Source organism: Carcharhinus amblyrhynchos, chromosome 25 (assembly GCF_965287045.1).
Source record: "Carcharhinus amblyrhynchos chromosome 25, sCarAmb.v2.hapA, whole genome shotgun sequence".
Classification (NCBI taxonomy): Eukaryota; Metazoa; Chordata; class Chondrichthyes; order Carcharhiniformes; family Carcharhinidae; genus Carcharhinus; species Carcharhinus amblyrhynchos.
This window is the reverse complement of record NC_137348.1, coordinates 7,966,620-7,985,036: the sequence shown is the minus strand read 5'-3', so window position 1 is coordinate 7,985,036 and position 18,417 is coordinate 7,966,620. Positions and strand designations below refer to the sequence as shown.

General features: G+C 45.3%; 1 protein-coding gene across 1 annotated transcript in view; it reads left to right on the top strand.

Moving 5' to 3' along the window:
* LOC145358104 (solute carrier family 53 member 1-like) overlaps positions 1-18,417 on the top strand; it is an 80,122-nt gene that overhangs the window by 971 nt on the left and 60,734 nt on the right. Inside the window, exon 2 of the mRNA XM_080211778.1 lies at positions 9,992-10,043. Coding sequence (XP_080067904.1) covers positions 9,992-10,043 — 52 coding nt within the window. The remainder of the gene's footprint in view (positions 1-9,991; positions 10,044-18,417) is intronic.

The following is an 18,417-nucleotide window of genomic DNA, read 5'->3' as shown; positions in this document are numbered from 1 at the left end:
GCAGGTGATAGAATCGAGATAGTTGAAAGCTAGTTTAAAGTTTATTTATTAGTGTCACAAGTAGGCTTATATTAATGAAGTTACTGTGAAAATCCCCACACTCTGGCGCCTATTTGGGTACAGCGAGGAAGAATTCAGCATGGCCAATGCACCTAACTAGCACATCTTTTGGACTGTGGGAGGAAACCCAGAGGATTCCCACACAGACAGGGGGAGAATGTGCAGACTCCGCGCAGACAGTGACCCAAGCCAGGAATCGAACCCGGATCCCTGGCACGATGAGGCAGCAGTGCTAACCACTATGCCACCGTGCAGTGCCAGGCTCACCATGGCGATGAATCCTTCCTCACCAGTGTCCCAGTAATCTGCATGTCAGGGTGTCAGCAGCTCAGTCTCCAGCTGCCCACCCAGTGCCCACTTAACTCAGACAGCTGGCTGTGTGTTAGCTGTGGGCATCAGACTCAAAGGCAACATCTGAACCATGATAATAGGGCTGGCTATTTCAAGCACTTCAGATAGCGACTCAGAGACCCATATCCAACTCACTGAGTGTTCTTCAAGCTGCAGCACCCAGACATTTGTGGCTTCACTGTTGCCTAATGGTGAAGCAATGCCTAAACCCTATCATAACCATCTCCCCCACCTCCTGTTAAGAAACATTTTTTGATGGAGCTTTTGGTTTAATATCTCCTTTTGTATCTCAGTGTCAAATTTTGTTGACAATGCAGTTTAGCTCAGGTCGCCACATTTAACACGTGCTATAAATGTAAAACTTCCTTGCTTATTAGAATTGTCCCCTTGTACAAATTAACTCTGACGTACATTGTCAAACCCAGTATCAGTTCAGGAACTTGAAGTTGATGAGATTACAGGCAATAACAGAAGATAGTGACAAAGAAACAGATACAAATGTATTCAAATCCTATTTCATTTTTATTTATATTCATAACATTTCATTTTTATTACGTACAATTGCATTGAGTGTAGAGGACAGGGACTAGCCATTTGACCTGGATCCTAGCAGTGTAAATTACTATTCTTTTCTCCCTTACATATTTATATACATTCCCCTTAAACACATCTGTGAAATTCACCTCACTCTTAAATGCCCTCTAAAATGGCCTAGCAAGCTACTCGGTTCAAGGGCAATTAGAACAAAGAAAAGTACAGTCCGGGAACAGGCCTGTCGGCCTTCCAAACCCGTGCTGACCAAGATGCCCTAACTAAACTTAAAAAAAAGACATCTGCCCTTAATTGATCCCTATCCCTCTATTCCCTCCCTATTCATGTATCCATCCAGTTGCCTCTTAAATTTTGCCAATGTGTCTGCTTCCATCACCTCCTCTGGCAGCACATTCCAGGCACCCATCACTCTCTCTGTGAAAAACTATCCCCCCCCCGCATATCTCCCTTAAACGTTCCCACTCTCACCTTGAACCTGTGCCTTATAATTGACTCCCACATTTCCACAAAAAGCCTCTGACTATCCATCCTATCTATGCCTCTCATCGTTTTGTCAAGAAGGGGCAATAAATTCTGGGCCTTGCCAATGACACCCATATCCTTTGAAAGAATAACAAACCTGAACTACTCCACGTGGGAGCACACTCTACATCCTAACCAATCTCGGAGTAAAGAAGCTACTTCCAAAATTTCTACTAAGATTTATTAGTAACTATCTTACATTTCTGATTCTGATTCTGTTTCTGATTCCCCCACAAGTGGAAATATTTGCTCTACGTGTGGCCTATCAAACTCCCTCAAGACTTTAAAGACATCTATCAAATCACCCCTCAGTGTTTCCTTTGCCAGAGAAGGAAAGAGGCCCAGATTATTGGTGGCACAGTGTTAAGCACTGTTGCCTCACAGCACCAGGGAGCCAGGTTCAATTCCTGCCATGGGTGACTGTGTGGAGTTTGCACATTCTCCCCATGTCTGCGTGGGTTTCCTCCGGGTGCTCTGGTTTCTTCCCACAGTCCAAAGATGCGTGGGTTAGGTTGATTGGCCATGATGAATTACCCTTTAGCGACAGGGAGACTAGCTAGGGTAAATAGATGGGGTTATTGGGATAAGGCCTGAGTGGGAATAGCCTCCATCTGCACTGTAGGGATTCTATGATTGTTTCCTGAATGGTTGTAACCTCTCAGTTCTGGTGACAACCCTTGGAAATCTTGCTTTGCACCTTCTGTAGTGCTTCTATATCATTCTTTATGTAATTATGGAGACGGGAATTGTGCGCGGGTACTCCCAAGTGTGACCCAACCAGATCAAAAATGGAAAGGATGGAAACACTCAGCATGTGTGGAGAGAGAAACAGAGTCAATGTTTCAGGTCGATGATGTTTCACTCAAATTACTGGATAGATTTATTCAACCTGTGAACATGTTATTATGGTTGCAGTTTGATGGAGAGGCAACAGCCACTCAACCACTTTGGACTAAGGATTTCCTCTCTTAGAAGGTGTTATTGTGGATGCTGATGAATGAACTGTTCATTGTGTATAGTGGGCAAATCACATTGGCAGGAGCCACCTGTGAATACAGGACAGTACTGTGTGGAAGAAGGTGCACTGGAGTGTGCGATGTAGCCCAATTGGCCGTATTCACCAAGATGCCACCAATCGGCAGTCTCTGAGACACCTATTTGTAAGCAATTGCCTTCAATGGGTGAGTGGCGCTGTGCCATCAGCTCTAAGGGCACTTGCTGCCAGTGTGAGAGCGAAAGTAATTGTAAATACCACCACCTACAAGTTCCCCTCCAAGCCACTCACCATCCTGATTTGGAAATGTTCCTTTGCAATAGCTGGGTCAAAATCCTGGAATTCCCACTCTAACGGCATGGTGGGTCAACCCACAGCACATGGACTGCAGCGATTCACCACCTTCTCCAGGGCAACAAGGGATGGGCAATAAATGCTAGCCAGCCAGCGATACCCACATCCCATAAATGAATTTTTAAAAAATAGCCAGAGTTGCACCAAAGCTGACTTATATTGAGATGATAACCTGTGGGGCAAATTTGATTGTGTCCCTTGTGATCACTGTCCTTTCACAGGCATCGTACACTGTGTAATGGTGCCAGTTTATCCACACATACACAGCTTTGAGTGACTTGTCTGTGTTACCATTGTAAGAGACATTATGAGGCCTTTGAGCGCTTTTGGGAAAGATTATACAACATTTTTATAATGGAGTACTTGACTAAGTGAAGATTTCTCAATGATGATAACAACTTGCATTTGTCATGTGGTAAAATCTCACAAGGCACTTCACAAAAGCAAAATCAGGTAAAATTTGGCATTGAGCAACTCAAGGACACATTTGGGTAGGTGATGAAAAGATTGGTCAATGAGGTAGGCTTTAGGATTGTTTTCGCTGGAGTCAGACAATGAGGGGTGATCTCTTAGAGACTCATAAAAATCTAACAGGACTGGACGGTGTAGATGCAGGGAGGATGTTCGCAATGGTGGGGGTGCCCAGAACCAAGGGTCATAGTCTGAGGATTTTGGGGTAGACCATTTAGAAGAGAAATGAGGAGACATTTCTTGACCCAAAGAGTGGTGAGCCTGTGGAATTCATTACCACAGGAAGTAGTTCACCCCAAAACATTGAATGTATTCAGGAAGCGATTGGATATAGCACTTGGGGCGAACGGGATCAAAGGTTATGGGGAGAAAGCAGGATTAGGCTATTGAGTTGGATGATCAGCCATGATCGTGATGAATGGCGGAGCAGGCTCGAAGGGACAAATGGCCTCCTCCTGCTCCTATCTTCTATGTTTTGATGTTAAGCAGCATCTTAATGAAGGAGAGAGCAGTGGAGATGTTTAGAGAGGATATTCCAGATTTAGGACCTAGGCAGCAAAAGGTCACAAATGATGGGATGGTGAGAATTGGGTGCTCAGAATCGGGTGAACAGGAAGTTCCCAAGAGTTATGGGGATGAAATAGGTTTCAGAACTAGGGAGAGGCAAAGCTATGCAGAAATTTGCATATATAATTGAGGAATTTAAATTTGAGCTATTTACTGGACTAGTTTGCACTGATTGAGGGGTGAGTGGGACTTAGTGCAAGTAGGATTTTGGATGGACTGAAGTTTACAAAGTCTGAAATATATACGAGACCAGGTAAGATACACCTATTAAAGACATTGTAAAGGCTGTCTGCATTTGGCCAATGCATGGGGCCTGTGATTTGTAAGTAAAGCGCACCTTTACAATTTCAATCTGTAACATTGTCATAGTAATAGCATCATCAGATTTCATTCCTAATGGTACCGAACCAACAGTGAGGTCAAGGTGTGAAGCTGGTTAATGATAGTTGCAGGAAGGGAGGTTCTGGCCCTCAGGTTCTCTTCCTCCCTGTATGGAGCCATCTGGTCTCCATTGATCTTGCCCCCAATTAACAGCAGGCACCTGCTATGTGTTGGAAGGTAGGACAGATCCCATTTGCACTGGAGCTCCACAGCTCTGCAACACCGAAAGCTCTTTAAGGTTAAAATGATAATCTGTATACTTTTGGAGATCATTTCCTACTCAATTGTCCCATAAATACATGGAATTAACAGCACGTGAAGTACAGAAGCAGTCACTTGGTCCAGCTGTCATTGTTTGTGCTTAATACAAACTGTCTTCCAGCTCTTGTCATCCAATCAGTACATTCTTCAATTCCTGTCTTTTTCATACTTTCATCTGGCTTCCTCTTAAATGCTATGCTCGTCACCTCAACCAATCCTTGTGATAGTGAGTTCCCTACCCATACCATTCTCTGGATAAATAAGTTCCTTATTGAATTCCTTATTGGATTATTGGGAAGTATATTGCATTCGTGGCCCCGAATTCCTCCCACAAGTGGAAACATGGAGTAGAATTTTCCACAGGAATCCTAGTGGGTGGGACAAAACGTTCAATGGACCAGGCAAAGGTGCGTTGACCTGGGGCAGGAATTTCCAATCTCGGGGCATGGGCAGCCAGGAAGTCCCCCCCATCATCTCTGCCTCTCCCCTTTCACAGGCCATTCCTCAGCCTTCCCTCTTCTATAGAATACAGCCCCAGTGTGTTACTTAGAAGCATTTCAGTGCCACTTAAGCATCAGTCCCTTTTTACTGAAAGAATCATTTTCAAATTCAGACTGACAGCATTTATACAAATCTTTGTACAATGAAATCGATTGTAGATACTTTAGGATGCAGCACATCATTTTAAAGAGTGGCAGATTTGCATGTAAAACACAAAGGCGTTGTCTCCGTCCTGTTTATCATTGGTTGTATTGGCCATTTAGGAAAAGATTTACACTGGGTCTTCTGCACATTCTCTTCCATGATTTCCATGCTGATGGAATTCCCAGAGTGATCTTGCATGAATGCAGTTCCAAGACCAATAGGATAGAATAGAAACCCTACAGTTCAGTAAGAGACCATCTGGCCCATCAAGTCTGCACTGACCACAATCCCACCCAGGCCGATCCCCCATATCCCTTCACATTTACCCGCTAATCCCTCTAACCTACGCATCTCAGGACAATTTTAGCACGGCCAATCAACCTAACCTGCACATCTTTGGACTGTGGGAGGAAACTGGAGCACCCGGAGGAAACCCACGCAGACACGGGGAGAATGTGCAAACTCCACACAGACAGTGACCCAAGCCGGGATCTAACCCAGGTCCCTGGAGTTGTGAAGCAGCAGTGCTAACCGCTGTGCCACCGTGCAACCCTAATGTTGGGCTGACCTACGGTGTTTCAGGGCTGGACCAACATAGGTGATGGAATCACAGATTAATTAGCTGGGAAGTTCCGCCAGATTTAAATAAATTGACCTTTCAGTCCATTTGAACTCAACCTTCTCGAACACCACTGGTTACAATTCCTGGCAGTGCTTCTGAATGTTTATCTGAGCCAGGATTTCAGCTAATACCTCATTCAGAGGGTAGATCCTGAGACACGGTGAGTCAAGATGAGGGACTTAGGCCTTGCTGAGTCAGAACCCTCAGCCTTCTGGTTAAGCGTGGAAAGGTTTACCCATGAGGCCAACCTGATGCCAATTATGAGCTGATGCCCACGGACATTCGGTCAATATCTTCTGCCTGAGTTAACATTTCTAGCAGCAGAATATTTATCTTTAAGTACAGGAAGGTGCCATAGCAACTCAGAGATCAGAGAATCATATGAGGAGGCCATGCTGCCCATCGCTCCTGTGCCAGTTCATTGAATGAACTATCCAATTAGTCTTGCTTTTTCCACACAGTTCGACAAATATTTCCCTTGATAACCACACAATCAATTCCCTTTTGAAAGTTGCTGTTATATCTGCCTCCACCATCCTCCCAGTGCTTTCTCAATTAGAACAACCCACTGCTTAAACCAATTTCCCCTCACCATTCCGCCAGTTCCTTTGCCAGTTACCTTAGACGTGTGACCTCTGACCTTACTGCCAGTGGTAAAATTCCTCCTAACTTAATCTTTTCAACACTCTTGGTAATCTCGAATATTGCTACTAAATTTCCTCATTTCCAGCCTTCCATCCATTGAGTGTGTCTACACTTCCTACTGCCTCGGAAAAGCAACCAGCATAATTAAGGACCCCAAGCACCCTGGACATCCTCTCTTCCACCTTCTTCCATTTGGAAAAAGGTACAGAAGTCTGAGGTCACGTGCCAACTCAAGAATAGCTTCTTCCCTGCTGCCATCAGACTTTTGAATGGACCCACCTTGCATTAAGTTGATCTTTCTCTACACCCTAGCTATGAATGTAACACTACATTCTACATTCTCTCATTTCCTTGTATGCTTTGTGTGTGTACTGCACAAGAAACAATACTTTTAATTGTACACCAGTACATGTGACAATAATAAATCAAATCACATCAAATCAAATCGTAACCTTGTCTGCTCCAAGGAGAACAATTTCAGTATCTCCACATTACCGAGGTCTCTTATTCCTGGTAAATCTGCTTTTTCCCACCCTAGGATCCTAGCCATAATCAAAATTTTTTGTGACGACAATGCCGCCTTTCTTTCACTCCTTGCTCAGATTACAATGGATCGAGTCTGAAACCCACTACCCAGCAGTTCTGTGGGTGTATCTACCCAACCACCCACCTGCAACAGTTCAGGAAGGCTTCACCATCTTCACCATCTCAAGGTCAATTAGAGATGGGAATTAAATGTTGGCCTAGCCAGTGACACCCACATCTCAGAAAGAAAAACAAAGTTGATAAGATTCAGAGCTATAGCATCGGACACTGACAGCCGTGTGGAACCACAAGTACCATTCTGCACATTACATAGCTAATTTAGCAAATATATTGAGATTTTTGAACTTCTTTCACAGGATGTGGGGGTGACTGGTTAGGCCAGCACATATTGTCCATCCCTTAATCATAGAATCGTACAGTGCAGAAGAGGCCTTTCGTCCCATTGACTCTGCACTGATGTGCTAGAAAGACCTGACCTTCCACCTAATCCCATTTACCAGCGCTTTGCCAGCCCATAACCTTAAATGTTATGATGTCTCATTTGCCCTTGAGAAGGTGGTGGTTAGACATCTTCTTCAACTGCAGCAGTTCACGTGGCGCGGGCACACCCACAATGCTGTTAACCCAGCAACTGATGATATAGTTTCAAGGCAAGATAGCATGTGGCTTGGAGGCGAATTCGCAGTTGGTGGTGTTCCCATACATCTGCTACCCTTGTCCTTTGAGGTGGTAGAGGTCACCGGCTTGATGGGTGTTGTTGAAGGAACCTTGGCCATTTGCTGCATCTTGTCGATGGTGCCCTCTGCTATCATTGTGGAGTGAATGGATACTTAAGGTGGTGGATGAGGTGCCAATCAGGTAGGATGTTTTGACCTGGATAGTTTCTTGAGAGTTGTTGGAGCTTCATTCATCCTGGTGAGTGGAGAGTATTCCGTTATACCCCTGAGCGTGTCTTGTAAATGGTGGGCAAGCTCTAGGGAGCCAGGAGGTGAGTAACTCACCTTAGAATTCCCAGCCTCTCATAGCCACAGTAATCTTTGATTGGTCCACTTCAGGTTTTGGCCAATGGTAACCCCCAGGGTTGTCAATAGTTCAGGATTCAGCAATGGTAATGCGATTGAATATCAAGGGACGATAGATTCTCTCTTATTGGAGATGACCATTGTCTACCATTTGTGCGATGTGAATGTTACTTGCTACTTAACACCCCAAGCCTGAATATTACAGATGGACACAGACTGCTTTACTATTTGAGGAGCTGAACATTGCGCAATTATCAGCAAAGATCCCCACTTCCGAGCTTCTGAAGGAAGGAAGGTCATTGATAAAATTCCAACGAGAGAGAATCTAACCATTTCCCCTTGACAATCAATGACGTTGCCATTACTGAATTGTGCACTATCAATAATCTGGGGTTACCAATAACCAGGAGTTGAGGTGGACCAACCAGTGATTGCTGTAGCTATGACCACAGGAGAGAGGCTGGGAATCCTGAAGATGTTAGGGCCTAGGGCACAACATTGAGGTGTTAGGAATGGGTTAACAGACTTCCAATTAAATCCTAATCTGATCTGAATTGTTGAATGGAAGTCGCTGATATATGAATGGGTGGCACTGGGTGTTGAAGGAGAATTGTATGTGGAGTTGGATGACAAAACTAAAGATAACTTATGGAGAAGCTGAATTCTGGTGTCCTTTAGGGATCTCCACCCAAGAGGCTCAAACATGAAGAACTCCGGCAGTGATATTCTGGAACTGACCTCCAATAACCACAACCATCTTCCTTTGTGCTAGGCATGACTTCAAGAGTGGATTATTTCCCCGATTCCCAATGATTCCAGTTTTGCTTTGTCTCCTTGACACAATGCTCGGCCAAGTACAGTCACTCTGGCCTCACCTCCTGATTCAGCTCCTCTGTGCATGTTTGGACCAAGGCTGTAATGTCTTCAGGAGCTGAGGAACCCAAACTCAGCGTCAGTGAGCAGGTCATTGCTGAAGTTCCACTTCAATGTTGATAACCCCATTCTATCACTTTGTTAGTGATCAGGAGTAAATTGTTGGAGTAGATGGGACATAGCAATTTTCCACCTCGCGGTGTGGAATGTGGCTTCACTAAAACAGTTCAGCTTTGGGCACAGCTAGTTCTGGAGCACGAGACATCAGCACTGTTGCTGGAATGTTGATAGCACCCATCGCCTTTGCAGTATCCAGTGGATTCAGCCACTTAAAATTTATTTATTAGCGTTACAAGTAGGCTTATATTAACACTGTGAAAATCCCCAAGTCACCATAACTCTGGCACCTATTCAGGAACACTGGGGGAGAATTTAGCACGGCCAATGCTCCTAACTAGCATGTCTGTCGGACTGTGGGAGGAAACCGGAGCACCCGGAGGAAACCCACGCAGACATGGAGAGAACGTGCAAACTCCGCACAGTCAGTGATCCAAGCCAGGAATCGAACCTGGGTCCCTGGCGCTGTGAGGCAGCAGTGCTAACCACTGTGCCATCCATCAAATTGGCTGAAAGACGGGTACCTGTGGTGTGACAGGGTCACCAATGTTGAAGTGGAACTTCAACAATGTAACCTGCTGAGTTTGGGCCAAATGGCTCCTGACCACATTACAGCCTGGGTCCAAACATGCACAGAAAGAGGCAAGGTGAGAGTGACAGCCTTGACATCAAAGCAGGAGGTGACCACAATGGACCATCCACTCGGCCCTTCTGGCTGAAGCTGGTTGCAAGTTCTTCAACCTTGTCTTTTGCACTGATGTGCTGGATTCCCTGATCACTGAGGACAAGGATTATTGTGGGCCTCCCTCCTCCAGTTAGTTGTTAAGTTGTCCACCGCCATTCATGCCATGAGGTGGCAGGATCAGTGAGATGTGATGAATCACATTACTCTGAGGTTGGAAATCTCTACTGAGACTGTTGGTGTTGAGTTGGCCTCAATTGCCCCCTAGCCCTCGATGATAGAGTGTGGGTTCTTTCTTAAAGTATATATTTTCTTTTAATCAACAGGCTCTGAAGAAGATGCTCCACATGGCCCAGAATCAAGCCCCATTGCCAGAAGGTAAGATAGGATTGCTGTTACTATGGGTCGAGACTGCAGCATCCTTTATCACCAAGGCAGCTTCCGCTAACCTGAATAGAATATCCTGACTCGCACCTGGCACTGTGCCAACTTCTGGTCACAGTCAGTAGCCAGGGCGTTAATATTTAATGCTGAAATATGATTTAATTTATATATAATGAAAGAGGATTTAACTTCAAGATGCTTCCAAATACGAAACAGGTGCCGCAGTGTTAATATGATTCAAAAGGAAAAAATTAATAGCATTGAATGGGATAAGACTCTTTCGAGAAGATGTCTGGGACCTAAAGTCAAGAATTCTCTTCCTGAATCTTTATATCTCTCACTTTCTTCAAGATCCTCCTTAAAACCAAATTTTGTCAGCACAATGTTGATCACCTAATTCTTAGACTTGGTGTCAACTTTTTCCCTCTTTACACGTCCCGCAAAGTGCTTTAGGATGTTTTACCCCCATTAAAGTTGCCATGTAAGTGCCAATTGCTTTTAGTTCTTTTTGTATTGCCTTTGAATCGTGTTGATCGAATACAGGTCAGTGATGAATAATTAAGTTTCGGCATGTGCCCCTATCAGGCAGTGGTGATGCTGAAGGATTTAATTAATAATCACCTTCTACTCTGCCTGAAATATGAAATCATTCTTTCGCATCAATAATTTACCGAGGTAAAATGTTGTTCCATTGTTTGCAATTACTATTTTCAAAGACATCTGTACGCAACACCAGGAAGGGAGGTTAAAAATCCACCGTGTTCCTGCAGTGCAGGCGCATCTGTAACAGAGTTTGTGGAAGGAACATTTATTAAAATGAAACTGAAATAAGAACATAATAAGAACATAAGAAATATTGCAGTTCAGTACAGGACAAGAGTTTGGAGGATCTTTTTATAAAGAACTGGGTGGCACTGCTGCCTCACACTACCAGGGGCCCGGGTTCAATTCCCAGCTTGGGTCACTGTCTGTGTGGAACATAGAACATTACAGCGCAGTACAGGCCCTTTGGCCCTCGATGTTGCGCCGACCAGTGGAACCAATCTAATGACCCTCTAACCGAAACTATTCCAATGTTATCCATATGCCTATCCACTGACCATTTGAATGCCCTTAAAGTTGGCGAGTCCACAACTGCTGCAGGCAGGGCATTCCACGCCCTTACTACCCTCTGAGTAAAGAACCTCCCTCTGACATCCAACCTATAATTTCCACCCCTCAATTTAAAGCCATGTCCCCTCGTGTTAGCCATCACCATCCGAGGAAAAAGGCTCTCACTGTCCACCCTATCTAACCCTCTGATCATCTTGTATGCCTCAGGAGTTTGCACATTCTCCCCATGACTGCGTGGGTTTCCTCCAGGTGCTCCAGTTTCCTCTCACACTCCAAAGATGTGCAGGTTGATTGGCCATGTTAAATTGTTCCTTACTGTCGGGGGATAAGTAGGATAAATATATGGGGTTGCAGGGATAGGGCTTGGGTGGGATTGTGGTTGGTGCAGGCTTGATGGGCTGAATGGCCTCCTTCTGCACTGTAGGATTGTATGTAATGTTTAGAGGAGATACTTCTTGCAACAAAAAAAATTTAGCCTGCGGAGCTAACTTACCGAGTTTCTATTTCCTAATCTAGTTTGCTGAACATTTACAAAGAGGTAACTCGACAATGTGACATTTCACATTCATATTTCTGCAATAAATCTGCACCATTCATTCATAAGCCAGGCACCCTGTTGATTGTGAGCTTTAGATGGCAGTAGTGATCTACCTGAGCTGTAGCTGCTGATATATATCACAGCCCCGATAGTTTTCTTTCCTACATCTATTGTCTTCAGTGCATAATTCCAGATGTATCAATCTATCCTGAAGTAGGTTTGCCATCGCATAATCCCACACTGCCAACATCCTGGAGGTTACCACTGACCAGAAATTGAACTGGACCAGCCATATAAATACTGAGGTTACGAGAGCGGGTCAGAGACAGGGAATTCTGTGGTGAGTAACTCACCTCCTGACTCCCCAAAGCCCGTCCACCAGGCATAAGTCAGGATAATGATGGAATACCCCCCACCTACCTGGATGAAGATGTGAACATAGGAAATAGAAATGGGAGTAGGCCACTCTGCCCTTCAAGCCTGCTCTCCCATTCTTGTAGAGATCTTAAGAGACATATAAGATAATGAAGGGGCCAGGCAGGGTAGAAGCAGAGAGATTATTTCCACTTAGAATGGAAACAAGAACTAGAGGGCACAGCCTCAAAATAAGGGGGAGTCAATTTAGAACAGAGTTGAGGAGGAACTTCTTCTCCCAGAGGGTGGTGAATCTTTGGAATTCTCTGCCCATTGAAGCAGTGCAGGCTACCTCAGTAAATGTGTTTAAGTCACAGGTAGATAGATTTCTGATCAATAAGGGAATTAAGGATTATGGGGAGTAGGCGGGTAAGTGGAACTGAACCACTGTCAGATCAGTCATGATCTTATTGAATGGCGGGGCAGGCTCGAGGGGCTAGATGGCCTACTCCTGCTCCTATTTCTTATGTTTCTTATGTTCATTCTCTAAGATCATGGCTGATTTGATTGTAACATCAACCCCCCCCATTCCTCCCTACCTTCGATAACCTTTCACCCCCTTACTAATCAAGAATCTATCTAACTCTGCCTTAGAAGTATTCAAAGACACAAGAAAAACGCAGTGGCGTAGCTCCAGCGACCCAGGTTCGATTCCTGGCTTGGGTCACCGTGTGGAGTTTATACGTCTGCTCTGGGTTTCTCCCACAGTCCAAAGATGTGTGTGTTAGGTGCACTGGCCATGTTCAATTGTCCCATAATGTCCCAGGATGCATAGGTGAGAGGGATTAGCAGGGTAAATATGGGGGTTACAAGGATAAAGCCTAGGTGGATGTAACAACATCAGTTAAGCCATTGAGGAGTATGAACTCCCTAATTAAGGATCCAATTGATTGGCCAATCAGGGAGTATTTTCCTTGTACTAAACCGGGACTGTCAGTTCCTCTGGTACCCCTGGAGGTAGACCTACACTCTGTGTACTGCTATTAGAGTTGTAAATGAAGGGATTTTGGTGAAGGAAATTCTGCCTTCTCAGGCTTATTACAGTGGGATTGTTGTTGGCGCAGACTCGATGGGCCAAATGGCCTCCTTCTGCACTGTAGGGTTTCTATGACTCTGCTTTTACTGCCTCTTAAGGAACCAAAAACTCACCACCTTCAGAAAGAGACAAATTCTCCTCATCTCTGTCTTAAATGCACGCCCACTTATTTTTAAACAGTGACCCCCTAGCTCTATGTTCTCCCACAACATCCTCTCCACATCCATTCTGTCAAGACCCCTTGGGGTCTTGTATGTTTCAATAAAGTTGCCTTTTACCCTTCTAAACTCCAGCAGATTCAAGCCTAGCCTTTTGCAACCTTTGCTCAGAAGACAACCCACCCATTCCAGGTGTAAGTCTAGTAAACCTCCTCTGAACTGTTTACGTCACATTAACATCCTTCTTTAAATATGGAGACCGATACTGTTATACATTTTTCCAGATGTGGTCTTACCAATGGCCTATACAATTAAAACATAATCTCCCTACTTTTGTATTCAGTTCCCTGCATGATAACATTCTATTAGCTTTTCTCATTACTTGCTGTACCTGCATGTCTTTTGTGGTTCATGCACTAGGATCCCTGGATCCCTCTGCATCTCAGAGCTCCGCGACCTCTCACCATTGAGAGTAAAGCTCCCACAAGACTAAAGAAGTTTGACCCCATCCAGTACAAAGCAGCCTGTTTGATTGGCACCTCATCCCCCACTTTAAACATCCATCCATGCACAATGGCGTGGTGGCACAGTGGTTAGCACTGCTGCCTTACAGTGTTAGGGACCCGGGTTCGATTCCTGACCTCAGGTCACTGTCTGTGTGGAGTTTGCACTTTCTCTGCGTAGGTTTCCTCCAGGTGCTCCGGTTTCATCCCAGACAAAAGATGTGTGGGTTGGGTAGATTGGCCACGCTGAATTGTCCCTTAGTGTCAGGGGATTAGCACGATAACTATGTGGGGCTGTGGGGATCGGGCCTGTTTGTTGTCATAGAATCATTTAGTGCAGTAAGAGGCCATTCGGCCCATCAAGTCAGCAACAACTGCAATCCCACCCAGACCCTAGCCCCATAACCCCATGCATTTACCCTAGCTAGTCCCCCTGACACTAAGGGGCAATTTAGCATGGCCAATCCACCTAATCCGACTGTGGGAGCAAACTGGACCACCTGGAGGAAACCCACGCAGATACAGGGACAATATGCAAACTCCGCACAGACAGTGACCGAAGCCGGGAATCGCATGTCAGTGCAGGCTTGATGGGCCAAATGGCCTCCTTCCGCACTGACTATGATTCTAAGATGCAATAACTTGCCAAGTTCATTCAAGATCACCCTCCAAACTTGACTCCTCTTCTACCTAGAAAGACAAGGGCAGCAGACACATGGGAACAGTACCATCTACAGGTTCCCCTCTAATCCATTGACCATGCTGACCTGGAGCCGTTCCTTCACCGTGGCTGGGTCATAACTCCCTCCCTACCGGCATTGTGAGTGTATCCTCACCACAGGGACTGAAGCAGTTCAAAATGTGCCTCACCCCCCCACCTTCTCAAGGGCAATTAAGAATGGGCAATAAATCCTGGTCTTGCCAGTAATACGTCCCAGGAATGTGAAAGAAAAATAAGGCTACAACTGAAACAGCGAGTGCAGTGCACACTGAATGGAACAGCGTTTAAGTTTAAAGTTTATTTGTATCATAAGTAGGCTTACATTAACACTGCAATGAAGTTACTGTGAAAACCCCCAAGTTGCCACACTCCGACACCTGTTCGGGCACACTGAGGGAGAACTTAGAATGGCCAATGCACCTAACCAGCACATCTTTCAGACTGTGGGGGGGTAGCAGAGCACCCAGAGGAAACCCACGCAGACACGGGGAGAACATGCAGACTCTGCATCGACAGTGACCCAAGCCGGGAATTGAACTGTGAGGCAGCAGAGCTAACCACTGTGCCTCTATCTGGAAACGTGGAACAGAGCTTCCAGTTGTCATTTAAATTCTCCACCTTGCTGTCACCCTGAGCTCTCTGCTCTCGGTCTCCTATTGCCATGTTCCAATTAAGTTCAATGTAAACTCGAGGAACTGCGTCTCATGTTCAGATTAGGCACATTTCAGCCTTCTGGAATCTACCCAAGTTCAACAACTGAGGAGCATTGGGATCTTTTTTCCTGTATTTGATGCTCCCATTTTGTTTTCTTTTCCTTTTGGCTTCTCTCTTTTTTCTTACAAGATGAGAGCTGTTCACTGTTCTGCTATTCACAGCCCTTTTAGACACAGATTCTGTTTCTTTGCTGGCCTATTGCCATTCCTTCTGGCCTTGGGTCATTGGGGTGTGTATAACTGTATGTTCTCAGTATATTGGAAGGAGAAACATGGAATTTAAGAAGAACCAGTTTCAAACCTTGAGCCAGGAATCTTAATTTATGGCAAATAAAACAAGAAAAGTCTGATGCTTTTAGCAAACTTACCTGGCTGTATCCCCATCATTGCAACTGAACATTCAGATCTGCATAGTCTCGGGAGCAGCGCGGTGTGAGAATCTGGGAGGTAGGGCAGACCTGAGACATAAGAACATAAGAAATAGGAGCAGGAGTAGGCCATCTAGCCCTTCGAGCCTGCCCCGCCATTTAATAAGATCATGGCTGATCTGTCGTGGCTCAGTTCCACATTCCCGCCCTCTCCCCATAACCCTTAATCCCCTCGCTTATCAAAAACCCATCAACCCGCGTCTTAAAAATATTTAGCGAGGCAGCCTCCACCACTTCAACGGGCAGAGAATTCCAGAGATTCACCACCCTTTGAGTGAAGAAGTTCCTCCTCAACTCCGTTCTAAACCGCCTCCCCTTTATCTTGAGGCTGTGCCCCCTAGTCCTACTGTCCTTTCTGAGCGGGAAGAGTCTCTCCACCTCTATCCTATCCATCCCATTCATCATCTTATACGTCTCAATGAGATCTCCCCTCATTCTTCTAAACTCTAACGAGTACAAGCCTAGTTTATTCAGCCTCTCCTCATAGCTCAACCCCCTCATCTCCGGTATCAGCCTAGTGAACTTCCTCTGCACTCCCTCCAAGGCCAAAATATCCTTGCGTAAGTGCGGCGCCCAAAACTGCACACAGTACTCCAGCTGTGGCCTCACCAATGCCCTATACAGCTGCAGCAAGACCTCCCTACTTTTATATTCAATCCCCCTCGCTATGAAGGCCAGCATCCCATTCACCTTCCTGACCACCTGCTGCACCTGCAGGCTGGGTTTTTGCGACTCATGCACAAGGACCCCGAGGTCCCTCTGCACCGTTGCCTGCTGCAGTTTTTCACCCCGTAAGTAATAATCCTTCCTACCATTATTCCTACCAAAGTGGACCACCTTGCACTTGCCAACATTAAATTCCATTTGCCAGTTCCTGGCCCATTCGCCCAGCCTATCTAGATCCTTCTGCAGACTCTCCACACCCTCCGCACAATTTGCCGTTCCACCAATCTTGGGTTATGAGGCTCAGGGAATATGGAGAGTGGGCTGTCTAAGGAGCCAAAGGTATGAGGAAGCCTGGGGAGTCTGGAATCACAGAGACCAGGGCACTGATTTAAGATGAAAGGGAAAAGAAGGACCTGAGGGGCAACCTTTTCACACAGAGGGTGGTGCGTATATGAAATGAGCTGTCAGAGGAGGTGGCAGAGGCGGGTACAATTACAACATTTAAAAGACATTTGGACGGAAATGGATGGGAAAGGTTTAGTAGGATATGGGTCAAACGCAGGCAAATGGTACTAGTTCAGTGTAGGAAAACTGGTCGGCATGGGTGTTTTGGGCCGAAGGGCCTGTTTCCGTGCTGTACATCTCTATGACTCAATGGCCAGAATTTTACTGCCTTGCCCACCCCAAAATCAGGGAGGGCGAAGCTCACAGAACAGAATTCTCATTTGGCCTCAGGCAGGATTTTGCGAGCCTCGCCTGAGCGAGGTTGTAAAATCCTGGTCTATAACTCTAATTATAAAACAATTATTTATGATCGGCCTATCGAGTTTGCAGATGCTTACTACAAGAAGAAGTCCCATTACCGTGAACGTTCCCCATTTATTCTATACAACCATCTTCAGCGTGGATCAGGATGTCAAATCTGACTATTGTCATTGCTTTTGGGATCGGGGTATGGGAGTGTCCCATCATGTACTATATCAAAGATTAGTACAGGGGTTTCGGATTAGTTTGAAGCACGATGCCAATGTAATGCATTGCACCAGTCGACTTGGTATGGCTCCTGCTCTGCCCAAGACCACAAGGAATATAGCCCAATCCATCACGCAAACCAGCCTCCCAGCCATTGACTCTGTCTACACTTCCTGCTGCCTCGGCAAAGCAGCCAGTATAATTAAGGACCCCAAGCACCCGGACATTCTCTCTTCCACCTTCTTCCGTTGGAAAAAAGGTACAAAAGTCTGAGCTCATGTACCAGCCGACTCAAGAACAGCTTCTTCCCTGCTGCTGTCACACTTCTGAATGGAGCTATCTTGCATTCAGTTAATCTTTCTCTACACCCTAGCTATGACTGTAACACTACATTCTGCACTCTCTCGTTTCCTCTGCTGTGAATGGTATGCTTTGTCTGTATGCTTGTCTCGCAAAAGTATTGCAAGAAGCAATACTTTTCACTGTATGCTGATAAATGTGACAATAATAAATCAAATCAAAAACTCTCCTCTTTCTAGTGTGACCCTTGAAAATCCAAATACACCAAGTCTGCTTGTTCTGCTGGTAGTTATATCTAACAGATATGTCAAACATGATTTCCCTTTCATTAATCCCTGTTGACTCTGCCCAATGTTTGTTTGTTTTGGATCTTTGTATTTTATTTGCTTTGAGAATAGTGGAAAAATGTTGGAAACATTAACAGGCCAATTGCCAACCTGTCAGAACCACATCATGAACACACTCAGCTCTGTCATATTATGATCATCTAAGTACTGTGTTCTCATGTCCCTAATAATTTCGAGCAGTTTTCCTTTGACTCATGATATGCGTTTGGTTCCATTTTCTCTTTCCATCCTTGCATTGCAGGGTTACTTTTACAACATTCATAGAATCAGAGTCATAGAATCCCTACAGCACAGAAGAGGCCATTCGGACTATCTGCACTGACTCTCTGACAGAGCATCCCACCTCAGCCCTCTCCCCTGCCCTTTTCCCTGTAACCTACACAAGTTGGGACACTAAGGGGCAATTTAGTAAGGCCAATTCACCGAACCAACACATCTTTTGGAGTGTGGGAGGAAACC